This window comes from Trichechus manatus, unplaced genomic scaffold, assembly GCF_000243295.1.
Source record: "Trichechus manatus latirostris isolate Lorelei unplaced genomic scaffold, TriManLat1.0 scaffold00180, whole genome shotgun sequence".
NCBI classification, from domain to species: domain Eukaryota; kingdom Metazoa; phylum Chordata; class Mammalia; order Sirenia; family Trichechidae; genus Trichechus; species Trichechus manatus.
This window is the reverse complement of record NW_004444116.1, coordinates 1,110,027-1,126,588: the sequence shown is the minus strand read 5'-3', so window position 1 is coordinate 1,126,588 and position 16,562 is coordinate 1,110,027. Positions and strand designations below refer to the sequence as shown.

Genomic DNA, 16,562 nt, shown 5'->3' with positions numbered 1-16,562 from the left:
AAAATATTAGCCCAAGAGGAGAAAGGGCCACATAAACCAGAGACTTCATCAGCCTGAGACCAGAAGAACTAGATGGTGCCTGGCTACCACCAATGACCGCCCTGACAGGGAACACAACAGAAAGTCCCTGATGTAGCAGGAGAAAAGTAGGGTGCAGAACTCAAATTCTAGTAAAAAGACCAGACTTAATGGTCTGATTGAGACTGGAGGGATCCCAGAAGACATGGCCCCTGGACTCTCTGTTAGCCCGAAACTAAAACCATTCCCGAAGCCAACTCTTCAGACAAAGATTAGACTGAACTATGCGACATGAAATGATACTTGTGAGGAGTGTGCTTCTTAGCTCAGTAGATACATGAGACTAAATGGACAGCTCCTGTCCAGAGGTGAGATGAGAAGGCAGGGAGGTTCAGGAGTTGGTTGAATGGACACGGGAAATCCGGTGTGGAAGGGAGGAGTGTGTTGTCATGGTATAGCGAGAGCAACTAGGGTCACATAACAATATGTGTATAAATTTGTGTATGAGAAACTAACTTGCATTGTAAACTTTCACTTAAAGCACAATAAAATAACAACAAAAAAAGAATCTCTATACATACTGATACAATAGTAATGCTTATTGTATACCAATAAGAAAACAGTTTTGAAGTACTACTTACCCCCTAAATTGCCACTCTGCATTATTATTCAACTACACTCTGATAGTTATATCCAAAATGTCATTTAAAAAATCACTCGACTGAACTTTTTTTTTTGTGCAGAAAATCTCAAGTTCTTATGAAGCCACTGGGTCATTGTTCTGATTGAGCAACCATTTTTCTGATTGTCAGGACACCGAAAAGAACTGCAGTGAAACAGGTTTATTTCATTTAAGTTCAAGTTTGAATGGCATTTGAGTGTTTATACTTAGTTATAAACTACAGGTTGTAAAGATCTCTGGGCCCCACCCTACCAAAAAAAACAAAAACAAAAACAAAAAAAAACCTCTTAAGAGACCAAACCCAAAAAGTTAATTATTGTTCTGTACCATTTTTCAGATGGGATCTAGAAACTCTGACTCACCAAGTTTCCCGTGCTTTGTCTATTATAGACACAGGGTTGTGTGAATTATTAGGACTTGTTTCCTTTTGAATTTTCACCAACTGTGGAATGGCTGCAGTGATTGTACCAGGACTGACTAAATTATTTTATTCCATCTATTTACCATCTGGAGTGAAGCACTATAATTATATCCTGAGCTACTGGTAGATTCCTTCCACCCTTCAGCTTTCTGAGGAACACAGAGTGCAAACCTCAGCTCACGTAATGAGCAATCGCAGAAATCCAAAATGTCAGTCAAACTCACATGAAACACAAGTCTTAACCAGCACAAGCTTTAGTAATGATTAGTAAAGTATACAAGAGAGGAGCAACAGCACACCAATACCTACAAGGCCCTGAACAAGTCAGATGCAGCTTCTGGACCCCTTTGTACAATGGAATGTGGTTTTTTTGTTTGTTTGTTTGAGTGTGGGGCACTAACTGCTTATGGTACAAGTCAGCGCAGATAACACGTTTAGCTTGGGGATTTCTCAGTTTCTGTATGTCTCTACTCTTGTAGACCTGTTCTGGCTACAAGACTAACATCCTTTACCACAATTGAAGTCTGCCAATTGCAGGTGTATTCATAATGAACACTCTAGACAGACCACATAAATCCTCCTAAAATCATTACCAGATCAGTAATCACTATACAGAGTTCCTGGGTGGTGCAAATCGTTAATGTGCTTGGCTGCTAATTAACAGGTTGGAGGTTTAAGACAACCCGGGGGTGCCTGGGAAGAAAGGCCTGGCTATCTACTTCCAAAAAATCAGCCATTGAAAACCCACGAAACACTGTTCTATTCTGACACACATGAGGTAGCCGTAAATCAGAGCAGATTCAATGGCATCTGGTTTAATCAGTATGTAGTAACCCCTACAAAACTTCATTTCTCTCTTAGCTGGTAAATTCCAGCAGTTACTGTTTGCCAGAGGTTCTGCTGAGGAGGGAGGAACAGGTAACAGATCCCTGTTAACCATTTCTTTTGCAGGTGACGTCTGATCTGATGCTTGGCTACAGTATAGCTGAGAGCTTTCTTTCATTTCTAGTATGATAGCATGTTTCAAAGTCTGACTTGGCAGATGCTGGGAACCATTATGTTTGGAAATGTCTTGGGGATGAGATTTGCTGGAAAGGTGGGATACATGTTGTAAATGTAGAAATAAATGACCCCTAAATCAGAGAGATCTGGGGATGGGATTCCTGAGACAGCCTTAGAGTTTAGAGCACTCTTCCTTCATTTTTTTGTTCAAATCTATTGATTCACATTGTTTGGTGGAATTATTCTAACCATTCTGAACTGAATAAAATCTACTGGTTCTATAAGTTCTTCTGATTACACAACCATTCATGGGGACAGTTTTAACCTCTTTTGATAGTGAAGCTGTTCAGTTGTTGCACCTGTGGCTTTAGTCTTAATGAGGCATTCTGGACATTTCTAATGATTGGGTTACTTGGGATACTCATTACCAGTGGGATGTTGCTGTCAGTTGTCAAATCTTTCTTAGGTGCTCACCTTTGATTCTGTGTTAGCAAGTCACACATAATAATTACCAAGTTTTTTTATTATTATTTTCTTTTTCTATTGTTCTTTAGATGTTTATAGAGCAAAAGTAGTTTCTCATTAAACAATCAATACACATATTGTTTTGTGACATAGGTTGCAAACCCATGACATGTCAACACTCTCCCCTTCTCAACCTTGGGTTCCCTGTTTACCAGCTTTCCTGTTCCCTCCTGCCTTCTCGTCCCTGCCCCTAAGCGTGTGAGCCCATTTAGTGTCGTTTTGTTTTATGGGTCTATCTAATCTTTGGCTGAAGGGTGAACCTCAGGAGTGACTTCATTACTGAGCCAAAAGGGTGTCCGAGGGCCATACTCTCAGGGGTTCTCCAGTCTCTGGTCTTTTTTTGGAGTTATAATTTTGTTCTACATTTTTCTCTAGCTCTGTCTGGGACCCTCCATAACTACCAAGTATTTTAAAGGCCCAATTTCAAGCATTTAGAAACTGTTGAATAGTTTTGCAAGGTTCCCTTTGGAAAGTTTATTTATTAATCTATCTGTAGGAAAAAGAATTCTGTTTGCTTTAATGTATTTAAAGGGAGTATCTTGGCCGACCATGTGTCATTTTTAATATAAAATAAACCTCTCTCTGGATTCACTTCTCATCCTGGAAGAAGCATTTTTATACTGCTCAAACAATATTTCCTTGTATTCTGCTACAGCATGCAATATTTTGGCTTATATATGGCCTGAAATTAAATATATATTAATATGTTATTATGCATACACACACATGTGTGCAAAGCATGCACATCACATGGTACCTCCTGTAGGTCAATCCCTTAACTCTTTACTGAAGTTGAATGATGGAAGAAAATAATTTACCTTTAGCTTTACACTACATAGAAGTTATAGGCTAATAAATGATGTAATTTCAATGTTTTCTCAAATAAATAAAAAGTATACACAAGTGACTGTTGTACCATAATTTATTCTTGCAAACCACATTGAAAAGGGGGAGAAAAAAAGCTTACCTGGAGGTGGTGGGATTATCTGTTATTGATATAATCCTACCCCACTAAAGAAGTCCATGGGACAAATCATACCCCTCGTGCTATCATAATAGATACACAAGGCTAAAAAACAAACAAAAAACAAAAAACAATTACAAATGCTATTCTTTCAGGTCCTAGGTTGAAATCCCTCTTAGGATTTTGATAGAAAGTCTGGGAAGTCTTGTTCCTTAGCCCTGAAAAAGAGAGTTGTGTTTGTAGAGGGGATATTGCTAGAACACTCTCTTTCAGTAACATTGTAGAGATTTTGTATTAAACAGTAGTAAAAATCAAGGCCTATGAAAGGAAGAAGGAGCCCTGGTGGAGCAGTAGTTAAGCACTTCACTGCTAACTGAAAGGTGGGTGGTTTGAACCCACCAGCTGCTCCATGGAAGAAAAATATGGCAGTCAGCTTCTGTAAAGATTACAGCCTTGGAAACCCTATGGGGCAGTTCTACTGTGTCCTGTAGGTCACTATGAGTTGGAATCCACTTGACAGCAACAGGTAGGAAAGGAAGAATAAATGTGATGGAAGAAATGAATGGAATCTCTAGTTCTTTATTTTATTTGTTGATATTACTTGTTTTTATAGACCAATAAGCCATGGCAATGAAAGAATAACTGACACAACACAGTCACACAGCCATATGCCAGGGCCGTGGTTCGAACCCAAGAGCATCTAGCATCAAACTCCTATATCTTAACCACGGGGCTTTAAAAATCAGGTCCCACCCTTTATTAATGGATGAGGTTCTGGGTCTTCGATGCCGGTTTTTCTATAAAAGCTTTCTATGTTCAGATTCAGTTTGCGTTAAAAAATCCAGTACTTTTTATTGGCCTTTGATTTCGAGCAGAGCTTTTTATTCTCCCTTAAGTTCCACTCTTTTTTAATGGAGCATGTCATAGGAAAGCAATTTTCTGTGTCTTCCCATCCCATCACAAATTTGCTTACTTCCAAAGTTGAGGAAAAATATTAAGTCCTGTTCACTGTCACTGTGAATAAAAAGCATGAAACCTCACCAGTTGTAACTGGTTAGTTCCCTTACCTGTTGAGAATGCTCTCATGATTTGTGTGTCTCATCACGATAAACATGTTCCCAAGGCACACCTAGGAGCCTTTACCCATTATGTGACCACATTAATGGAGTTTTTGATAATAAAATTGTATTTTTCATTTCTAGAATGTTCATTCAATTTTTTTTAATGTAGATTGCAATTTTCTAGTGAAATTCTTCATCCTTTCATCAATTTTTCTACCTTTCCTCCATTTTTCTTGACTGGATTTAATCATAGCTATAGTAAAGTCATTGAGTGCTAATTCCATTGTTTAGATCATCTATCATTCTGCTTCTGTTGTTATATTTTCCCTTGATTATCACTCATATGATCATCTGTCTTCATGTCTTGTAATCGTTAATTATATGCCAGACAAGATGTATAAAAGAACCATAAAGGCTCCAGATGATGTTATCTTCAACCAGGAGAGTTCTCCCTTCCTTGGTTAGGACTGAGTTGGGTCAGGCAGGCTTGTAGATTTAGTAAGATTCAGTCTTTCTCTTGTTCCTGCCTATTCCTAGGGCATAGTCCTATTGGGATTTTGACAGAAAGTCTGGGAAGTCTTGTTCTTCAGCCCTGAAAGGCCCTGGGAAATTAAATTCTGTCCTTCAAATAAGTTTAATTAGTAGTCTCCTGTTTCAAGCAGCTTCAAAAATCTGACAAATGTCTTAAAAGGGAGAGCTGTGTGATAGAGGCAGGTTCTTACTCTTGGTGGGTCTTTTGTTTCCTAAGCACAGTGAAATGGCAGGAGGTTTGATTATATCTTTAAAACAATTTTTAAAAATTTTCTTTATATATAAATATATATAATTTTTAAATTATAAATTTTTATTTATTTATCTATATTCTATCTTTTGAAGCTTTTGGCCTAGCTCTCCAGCCTCCTGTGCAACCTCAGAATCCAGCAAGTGTCTATTGGGAACAAATGGCCATTTATTTGAGGTTTCTTAAGTTTTCAATTTGTCACTCCAGTTTAACATGGCTGCTATACTGGCTTCTTTCTCTCCTGGCAGAGACCCTTTGTCTGCATCATACCTGATCCTCACCACATACTCAGGCTTGACAAATGCTCCTGGGGGTGGGGGGAAGAAAGCTAGCCCTCATCAGCTCAGTTGAGAATGGCTACCTCCTCTCTGTAATTTTAGTCCACATCATCCTCATCACATCCACAGCTCTCTAATGTCTTTAAAAATATAATTGCTAAAAATGTATCTGACTTTTAAGTACTTGCAAGGCCTGCCATAACCTAGCACTTTTTATCTGGAAGCAGAAGTTACAAAAGGCTACCTTGCATGGGCTAGTGAAATGAGGTAGTGAAACGAAAATAGTGTTTATTTCCTAAAAAGAAAAAAAAGATATAGAACATGAGACTTGTATATCATACAAGTCATATGGTTATCAATGAAGCTAGTCATCTTGGTTTTAAAAAAAAATCCAAGGAATTGTCATTAAAATAATCATATTTTCTGTATTCCACTCAGAAAATAATCAGAAGTCACTCAAAACTATTCAATACAACAGAGACAAGGTCATTTAGGGAACTCAACAATTCACTAATCACCTTTATTTATGTACAGAAATATTTACTATTCTATCACTTAATCAGCAGAATAATACATGAATAAACCTTCAAATTTGCCAATGTCAAAATAAGATATATTTCAGAAGAAAATATTTAAATAAACTACCTGTTAAGTTAATCAGATAATTATTTGATTCTGTTTTTTACTTTTTTGGATAAATCCTCTTCAATACTTGCTGTTTTACCTGTTGTTGTTGTGTGTCGTTGAGTCAATTCTGATTCATAGCGACCTTACAGGGATGAGTAGAACTGCCCCATAGGATTTCCTAGGCTGTAATATTTACAGGAGCAGATTGCCAGGTCTTTACTCCTGCAGAGCCACTGGTGGGTTCAAACCATGAAATGTTTGAATATTTTGAAATTTTTGGTTAACGACAACTATTTTTAGGTTTTTACCTAAATTGTGGGTAGACAACACAGATATTAAATATCCTTTTCTATCAGAATATAGCTAAGTCAGGGCAGTCAAAGAATTCAGTACTAAACTTTTCATGCGGAAATTATCACTCTAATTTTTGCTTCAATAACTGGCCACTTGAAATCTACATGGTATGAAGAGATTAGAGACTCACCTGATAAATGATCTTTGTTTGAGGACTTCAGATGAGACTTAGTCAAGGTTCATTCTAGTCTAGTTGAATATTTGGAACACCAAAAACACTTTAGCATCTAGTATTTCAGTTCAATGGAAAGAAGTAACTTGAGTCATTTAGAATATAAACCTAAACTTCGTGTAAAAGGAAAAAACAAACTTAATATGATTATTTAGTATCATACTATCTGTTATTTCTGGCTTATTTTTAAAATTTTAGATGTAAATGAAGTACAATATACATAGTGCAGATATCAAAGTGCACAGTTCGATGAACTTTCACAAATTCTGCACCGTATATAACCAGCATGCAGAACAAGAAGGAAAACATGACCAGAACTCCTGAAGCCTCCTCCCCATTTCCCCTTTCAACCACCACTCCACAGGGCAACCACTATCTGACTTTTAATGCCACAGATTTATTTTGCCTGGCTTTGAATTTTTGTATAAATGGATTCATACAACATGAACTGTTTTGTATCTGACTTCCTTCACTCAACATTGTGTTTGTAAGAATTATTCATGTCATTCTATGTACTTATAGTTTGTTTACTCTCATTACTGTATAGTATTCCAATACATAATAAACCACAATTTATTTTTTAGCTTATTTTATTTAACTTATCTTCTCCCCCCTAAAAAATTAGCTCCATGAGGATGGGAGTTTCTCTTTTGTGGTCACTGACTTATCCCAAGTACTTAAACCAGTGCCTGGTACATAGTAGATGCTGTTTAAGAATTTGTTCAATTAAGTTAAATGTAGTTCTTAGTTGCTGAGAAGTTTTCCAGAGCATGACTGGTTGGGCTTGCAAGCCCTGTTAACTCTCTCTTGAGGCTATGGTTCTCCCCACTAATCTCCTTAGTGCCCCTTTGACTTCCTTGTTCCTCAGAGTGTAAATCAGGGGATTCAGCAGGGGAGTCACCAGAGTATAGAACAGTGCAATGCTTTTGTTCATATCCTGTGAATAACTGGAGGGAGGCTGGAGGTACATGGAGATGAGTGTGCCAAAGAAAATGATTACCACCAGGAGGTGAGAACCACAGGTTCCAAAAGCTTTCTGTCTCCCCTGTGCTGACTTTATCTTCAGGACTGCACGGGTAATGTGACCATATGACACTAAGATGAGTGAGAGAGGCACCACCAAGAAGAAGACACTGACAGCAAAGATTTCAGCCTCGTTGATGGAGGTGTTGGTGCACGACAGTTTCAGCATCACTGGAACTTCACAGAAGAAATGGTCCACTTGGTTTTTACCACAGAGAGGAAGACTCATGGTCAATGCCGTCTGTACCACAGAATTGCCAAAACCTGTAAGCCAAGCAGTTGCAACCAACTTCAAGCAAAGCTGGGAATGCATGATCACCATGTAGTGGAGTGGGCGGCAGACTGCTGCATAACGGTCATAGGCCATGACAGACAGGAGAATACATTCCACTCCCCCCAGGCCCAAGGCAATAAAGAGCTGGGTCACACAGCCACCATAGGTGATGGTCTTGTCCTTCCCCTTGAAGTTGACCAGTGTCTGAGGGACAGTACAAGTTGTCGAACAAAGATCCATAAAAGACAAGTTGAAGAGGAAGAAATACATTGGGGTATGGAGATGGGGTTCCAAAATTGACAAAAGTATAATGGTGCCATTGCCTAGAAAGCTCAACAAGTAGATTATTAGGATAATGACAAAGAGAACTGTCTCCAGATGGGGTCTGCCAGAGAAGCCCAAGAGAATGAATCCAGAGAAGGTGCTGTCATTAGCTCTTTCCATCGTACCCTACCTGTTGGAAACAAGAGGCCTCTATATTTTGTCATCTGTGTTTAATCATTTCATTGGGGTACTTGAGGTGTTTTCATTCACCTCTTTGTTTACAAGAAAAAGAGTGATAAACAGATATATATGAGTGCCTTCCATTTTATCACAACAACCATATGAGAATGACACTTTCTGTTGTAGAGATGAGAGAACTGAGGGTTAAGAAGACTCAGGAACTTTCCCAGGGTAACTCACCTAATAAACGGCAGAGCCAGGATTCAAACAACGAGGGACATTACCTGTTTTCGTTTGCATGAACTTAGAAGATAACTCGAGTTTCTCCCTAAACTTTTCTGAATAAATTGTAAATCTGTACTCCTCCAGTCTCTCAATCTTGGTGCTCCATCAAGAACTGAAATATTTCACACTGGCTCTCCCACTTCTGTATTTTCTGAAGATACATAGAAGATAAAACCTACCATTTACCAGTTTTACTCAAAGAGGAGCAATATGTTTTAATCCATAAACTGATGGAAGCTTTTAGCACTGGAGTGTATAATCATATTTCTAGACAGCTTCTATTGGAAAAAATTTATGAATTTATGGTATCCAAACCCCACACTTTAAGAGAACCAGTTGTAAATAATCATCATCAATGCTTTATTCAGCAAAAACCCAGAGAACTAATCCAATATTTAGTTTTTCCCCTTCTCTCACTTTATAATTCTCTTTTTACTTTCTTCAATGCAACATAGAACTTTTTTTCCAGTTTCTCACTCCGTACTTTCTAAAATATCAACCTCATATAAATCATTGTCTTTTTTCATTAAAATCAGTGGGCCTGCTATTAGAAATAAACTATCTTCTTTCTCTGTCTCTGCCTCTGTCTCATACACATGGCATAATGTAATCTTAACAGTAAATGTTACCTGAATAAGACCAAGTCAACATGAAGCTCATCAAAGTCAGAGACCTCAACTGCCTTGATCTCCATAATGTCCCCATAGTCTAGAAAAGAGCTTGACATATAGTAGACTCACCAAAAAAAAAAAAAAAAGTTGAATACATGAAAATATAGAGTAGGCTTAAAAAATGTAGTTGGCTATAGAAAATAAGTATAAGTAAGGGGTTATAAGGGGTTATAGAAATTTACAACTGTTCAAGAGCAAAACAAAACAAAACAATCATGGACAACCTTTATTAAACAGTTATATTATCTCTCAAATAAGGAAAACTTAAGCTGGAAAACTGTGGCTATTTGGGAAAATGAAATTTAATTTCAATTTCCTTTTGCAATTTTCTCTCACACATTCACAGTGGTAAACTAGAGACACACGGTAATAAGCAGTCATGAATATTCCCATTTTAGGTTGTTATTTAATGCTTTGTTGCATGGAACCTTGTAAGACTCTGTTAATCATTTGTAAATACCATCTTTCCATTAGCAAAATCCATGACCAAGGAAGAGGATATATTTTGCCACTTCTCCATCCTGTCTTTTCTGTTGGATTCTAGATGCCTCTAACTCTTTTATTCCTCAAGCATTTCGGTGATTGCTTTGGTGGAAGTTGTTACTATGGTGCCAAAGGATGAAATTAATTTGGAACAATATGTTCTCAAATGCAATAATATGGGGATCAGGGTTTTGGATTCTAAGTATAAATCTGCCATTTATAAGCTTTGAGATTCTAAACTCTACACCTCCCTACCTCTACTTCTGGACTAGTTTATACTTCCAAATAAAAGAAATAGTGTCATTAGGCTTTAACTTTTTACTGAAACTGGTAGGTTTACATTACAACAGAACTATTATCATATTTTGAATAACAGAAATAGAACATTCTAGCACATTCTTCGTGACAGCATGGTTCTCAATTTCTATTCCTTTCACATTTTCAGGCCTTGTTTCAAAATACCCAGAATCATAAAATTGGCATTTGTCTATCAAAAGTTGTTGGTGCATACCTGTGCTTTTTCTCTCAATCCATGTGTTTTAAGAGTCACAGAGAAAGAGTTTCTCCAGTTTGCCATGGTGCCCAGTTGAAGCCTCTTAAATTGTTTTTGAATACACTATTATTTCCCAGAGATCACTGAAATGTCTCACAACTTAGTCAGGAACATGCTTTTGAGTGATTTTGCTCTTCTTAGTGATGTATAGAGGTGATCTGAACCAAGAAAGCATATATTCTCATAAGAAACATGTAAAATTCATTATAACCACAAAAGTAGCTTTGAGCCCTGGTGACGCAGTGGTTAAGTGTTCCGCTGCTAACTAAAAGTTTGGCAGTTCACGTGGAAACCCTGTGGGGCAGTTCTACTCTGTCCTACAGTGTGGCTATGAGTCGGAATTGACTCTACAGCAATGAGTTTTGGGATTTATTTTAACATAAATTTCAACATAATATAATTTAGTCCTGCCTGCCAAGTTGTAGTAATTCTTTACACAGTGGTAAGCCTCTCCTATTCCAAGCTCACAAATGAGTTACAATGTGATCATAATATTTTTAAAAGATTATTATTGATGTTTCTATTTCTGTTATTTCTATTGGTGTGTGGCTAGCAAAAATCTACAGTAATAGGAAAAATTGATTCCCCTTAATTGGCAGGAGTATCCAATGAAGGCTTTTCACATATACACATCTTTGTTACATTCTACAGATCTAAAAGATAAATACAGGCTGGGTGCTTATAAAACCTAGCATCTAGCATTTGGTTTAAACGGGAGAGAAAATGGCCGCACACTATCACTTCTCTAAACCCCAAACCCATTGCCATCAAGTCAATTCCGACTCATAGTGACCCTAGAGGACAGAATAGAAATGCTCCGTAGGGTTTCCAAGGCTGTAATGTTTACGGAAGCAGACTGCCACATCTTTCTCCCGTGGAGCAGCTGGTGGATTTGAACCGCTAGACCTTTTGGTTAGTAGCCGAGCGCTTAAGCATTGCGCCACCAGGGCAGGGATGTTTAGCTAGCCTAGAGTTCAGATTCCTCTTTCAGTCTAGAACTCGATCCAAGTAAATAGCAAACGCATGTGCAGACATCAGATGTGAGGATAGCACCACCCCCTTTTTGGGCCTAAGGAATCAGGCGAAAAAAGAACAACCTCAGCAGGCCCTGGGAACGTTTGAACGGGTATTGGATTAAGAATATGACATCATCTCCCATCGAAGAATAACTAAGTTTATTAAGAATATAGCATCATGTCCCACTGAAGAATAACTAAGATTACACAGACATCCACCTACCTTCTGGAAGAAGCAAGAAGGTCTTTAAAGGATCGTCATAGTTCTGTGAAACTAGAATATTGGCATGTTGATGGGAAAGTGAATACTACGCAGACGAAACCGCATAAATGTTGCTGTCCCAAATATGGTATGTTCAGTGATTAGCAAGTGGTGTGTTTGGTCTTGGAACAGGAGAAAGGTATTAGGGCATGAAGTTGGAAAAACAAGATCCTTAGAATATATCAAGAATATATTTAAAATATGCCTTTAAAAATAAGCCATTCTTGGAGAGGATAGTCCTGGAAAATGCTTAATCATCTAAGGCAAGGAAAGTGAAAATTGCTACTCACTCAGGCTCTGACAAAGGTAACACCAATTCTTTTTAAAATTACTGTTAGCATAATTATGTCATCTCCAGGTTTTCACAGGAAGAGTGTCCATTTATTATACAGAATGTTTGAATGCATCAGAAGGAGTAGAAATTAGAGTGTACAATTGAGTCTGTAACCAGAAGGTTGGAATCTGTGAATTCTATGGAATCTTCTATGAATAAAAGAGCTAATGTTATATTTGACAGATATTTTTATAAGCCACCAAACTCAAGTATATGCTTTAGGGACTGAGATGTTTGAAGATGTTTTTATTTTCTAGTGGCCCCAAGAGTGCCCTGCCCCATGTAACTCATTAGCCTCAGTTCAAGCATCCAGGGTTTGACTGCTCCCCAGAGGGAGGCCCTGGAGAGGTGACAACAGATAGTCAATCCTTTCCTGCCAAATTGACTAGAAGTGAGCCTATCTTCCGTGTTTAACTTCCATTTCTCATATTAGTAGTGCTGATTGCAGTGTTTTTGGCCAATCTTTAAATTTTCACCCTTATTCTCAGAAATACCATTTCTTTCTACCTAAAAGAGAAACAAAGAGATCATCAGGTAAAAATGTTTGTGCCTTTTACTTTTCATATTATATGCTTATGTTATTATTGACTCACTTAAAAAAAAAAGTTTTTCCAGTAGTGCTATCAACTCTATTACCTCCTGGCTTTTTTGAAATTTTTTCACTCAGTTATATTTGATCTTTTCCATAGCTTCAGCTTCTAATAAATTGCTTCATTAACCCTTTATCCATAGCCTAGAAATATGCTCAAGTCTATCCAATCATAAAAACAAATATAGAATTAAACCTCTCTCCCCTCAAACTCTTCTAGCTTTCTCCTGCCAAAGTTTACAATCTTTTCGATAGGACACAAAATATCCATAATTTCTCTCCTTCCATTCACACTTCCAAATCCTGTTATTTGCCTTCTTCTTATTAATAGTTAATGCTGTTATTTCTACTTTCAGTAAAATCTCCAGTACTCTTCCCATCACACAAAATAGATGCACTAATTGTCATCTTGCTCAAGTAAGGAATGCAATTTGGCATTGACCTTCCCCTCCTTCAAGAAATGATACTGTCCATTAGCTTCATAACTCACTTTTTGTTTTTCTGTTATACTTTAGACTCCTGATTCTTAGTCTTCTTTCCCACTGGGCACAAATTTTAATGTTTAGGTTTCCCAAAGTCCTGTACTTGGCCTCTCTTTTCTCTCCACACTGTCCCTGGGACACATTTCCATGGCTCTAAGTACCAGCTATATGATAAATCCTCAAGCCACACCCTCTTCTTGAGTACCATACTAAATCAAATTGAGTCTTGGCTATATACACATGAATTATTTGTGAACTCTAAAGTTTTAATAGCTTTACAGCTAAACTCATCATGTCCTGAAACCAGCTCCTATCTTTGCATATCAAATTTTCAGAATCTAAATACCAAACCCTCAGTTATCTGAGAGAGAAATCCCCAAGTTATCCTGATTTTTCCTTTTGTTTGGGTTTCAACATTCAATCTAAGCTTTGTTGATTCTCTTTGACATATTTCTAGAATACATTCAGTATCCAGCCTTCATTTTCCATCTGTTACAATACTTTAATCAAGGTATTTTACCTTTGCTTGAACCATTTAACTCAGCTCTGAGGAGATCTTCCAGCCAGCCAGATTCTCAGCTTCCACAGTGTTATCTAAATTATTTTTCCTAAAACTGACACATTACATCATTTCCTTGCTTAAAAATAGTTTTACCTCCCATTGTCTACACAGAGGGTCAGTGAAAAAGAGGAAGACCCTCAACCAGATGGATTGACACAATGGCTGCAACGATGGGCTCAAGCATAACAACGATTGTGAGGACAGTGCAGTTCCGGGCAGTATTTTGTTCTGTTGTACATAGGGTTGCTATGAGTAGGAACCGAGTCGAGGACACCACCACCACCACCAACAATTGTCTACATGATTAAATAAAAAACACACCTTTAATATATAGATCTGAATTTATTCTATAGACCTGCATTACTAGGAACAAACCCACAACTTGCTAATCAATGAATACACCATTCTTTTTTGAGGCCTGCATTCTATCATATATTCTGTTATTCTATTTTGTTGTTTAATATGAAAGATAACTCATATCTTTGTTATCTAATGATAATATTGATAGCTAATGATAGTATTGGAAACCCTGGTGGCGCAGTGGTTAAGAGCTCGGCTGCTAACCAAAAGGTCTGCAGTTTAAATCCACCAGGCGCTCCTTAGAAACTCTATGGAGCAGTTCTACTCTGTCGTATAGGGTTGCTATGAGTTGGAATCGACTCGATGGCAATGGTTTTTTTTTTAAAATGATAGTATTCTCTTATCATAAGATGTAACATATTATGATTCTTTTTATTTCTCTAGGATAATGTTCCCACTTTCATTTCTGATTTTAAATATTTGCATCTTCTCTCTCTTTTTCTTTGTTAATCTAGCTAAATATTTGTCAATTTTATTGATCTTTCCAAAAAAACAAATTCTGGTTTCATTGCGTCTCTGTTGTTTTTCTATCCTCTATTTCATTTTTCTGCTCTGATCTTTGTTATTTCCTTCCTTCTGGTAGCTTTAGGCTTAGTTGCTCTTCTTTTTCTAGTTCCTTAAGTTGTAGAGTTAGGTTACTGATTTGAGATTTTTCTTCTATTTTAATGAAGGTGTTTATTGCTATAAATTTCCCTCTGGGCACTGCCTTAGCTGCATCCCAAAAGTTTTGGTATGTTGTGCTTTCATTTTTATTGCTCACCTACTATTTTCTGATTTCTCTCTTTACCCATTGATTGTTTACTAGTATGTTGTTTAATTTCTACATATTTGTGTATTTTCCAGTTTTCCTTCTGTTATTAATTTCTAGTCTTATTCTGTTGTGGCCTGGGAAGGCACTTTCAATCTTTTTAAATTTATTGAGATTTGTTGTGACCTAACATATGATCTATCCTGGAGAATGATCATGTGCACTGGAGAAGAATATATATTGTGCTGTTGTTGGATGGAGTGTCCTATATATGTCTGTTAGGTCTAGTTGGCTTGTAGTGTTGTTCAAGTCTTCTATTTCTTCACTGATTTTTTTTTTCTAGACGTTCTGTTCATTATTGAAAGTAAGATATTGAAGGCTCCAACTATAATTGTAGAACTTCTATTTTTCCCTTCAATTCTGTCAGTGTCTGCTTCCTATATTCTGGGGCTCTGATGTCAGGTGCATATATATTTTTAATTGTTGTATCTTCTTGGTGTATTGATCCTTCTGTCATTGCATAATGTCCTTCTTTGTTTTTTATGACAGATTTCAACTTAAAGTCTAATTTGTTAGGTTTTCTTATTTAATTCATAAATATTTTTATAATGTACCTCTAAATTTCTAAGCAGCAAATTCTTTCATTTATAATTCAATATCAATTTCTAATTTGTATTTTGATCAGAAATCATGAACTGGATGCCAACTATACTTTAAAACATATTTGAGGCTTTCTTGGTGTAATGTCCCATCTGTGCCCGAGAAAGATGTATTTTTTCTATTTTTGAATACAAAATTCTATAGTTTCCCTTAAATCAATCTTGTTGATTTTGTTTTCAGGATCTTTTATATCCTTCTTTATTTATGTATTTGTCTTTTTATGAATAAATAATATAAAGTAGTGTGTTAAAATCTTATACTTTGATGGTGGGTTTAACTCTTTATTCCTTTATTTCTATCAATTTTTGCTTCGTATATCTATTTTTTAAATTTTTTTACTGTACTTTAGATGAAGGGTTATAGAACAAACAGTTTCTCATTAAACAGTCAGTACACACATCGTTTTATGACATTGGTTAACAATTCCATGACATGTCAACACTCTCCCTTCTTGACCTTGGAGGACTTTTTTTTGGTGAAAATATACATAGCCAAAGTTACACCATTTCAAAAGTTTCTACATGTACAATTCAGTGACATCGATTATATTCTTCCAGTTGTGCTGTTATTCTCACTATCCTTTTCCAAATTATTCTATCACCATTATCAAGTCACTGCACCCTAGGCTTCCCATCAAACCTTTTGAGTTGCTGTTGTTAATTTGATCTCACATAGATAATTCTTTTTTTTTTTTTGTATCTTAGATGAAGGTTTACAGAACAAATAGTGTCTCATTAAACAGTTAATACACATATTGCCCTATGACAATGGTTAACAACCCCATGGCATGTCAACACTGTCCCTTCTCAACCTTGGGTTCCCTATCATCAGCTTTCCTGTTCCCTCCTGCCTTCTAGTCCTTGTCCCTGGACTGCTGTGCCTCATTAGTCCCGTTTTGTTTTATGGAGCTGTCCAATCCCAGGCTGAATGG

At 36.9% G+C, this 16,562-nt stretch overlaps 1 protein-coding gene across 2 annotated transcripts; it reads right to left on the bottom strand.

The window, feature by feature from the left end:
- Positions 1 to 7,681: 7,681 nt before the first annotated feature.
- LOC101360098 (putative olfactory receptor 2B8) lies at positions 7,682 to 9,074 on the bottom strand. 2 transcript variants are annotated; one of them, XM_012558659.1, is made up of 2 exons: positions 9,052 to 9,074; positions 7,682 to 8,618 (listed from the first exon to the last, which is right to left on the bottom strand). In XM_012558659.1, the coding sequence occupies exons 1-2, from the start codon at positions 9,072 to 9,074 to the stop codon at positions 7,682 to 7,684; spliced, it is 960 nt and encodes a 319-aa protein (XP_012414113.1). The 2 variants fall into 2 exon arrangements, with proteins under 2 accessions (XP_012414113.1, XP_004387119.1); XM_004387062.1 differs by lacking the exon at positions 9,052 to 9,074 and having other exon boundaries at positions 7,682 to 8,626.
- Positions 9,075 to 16,562: the final 7,488 nt, after the last annotated feature.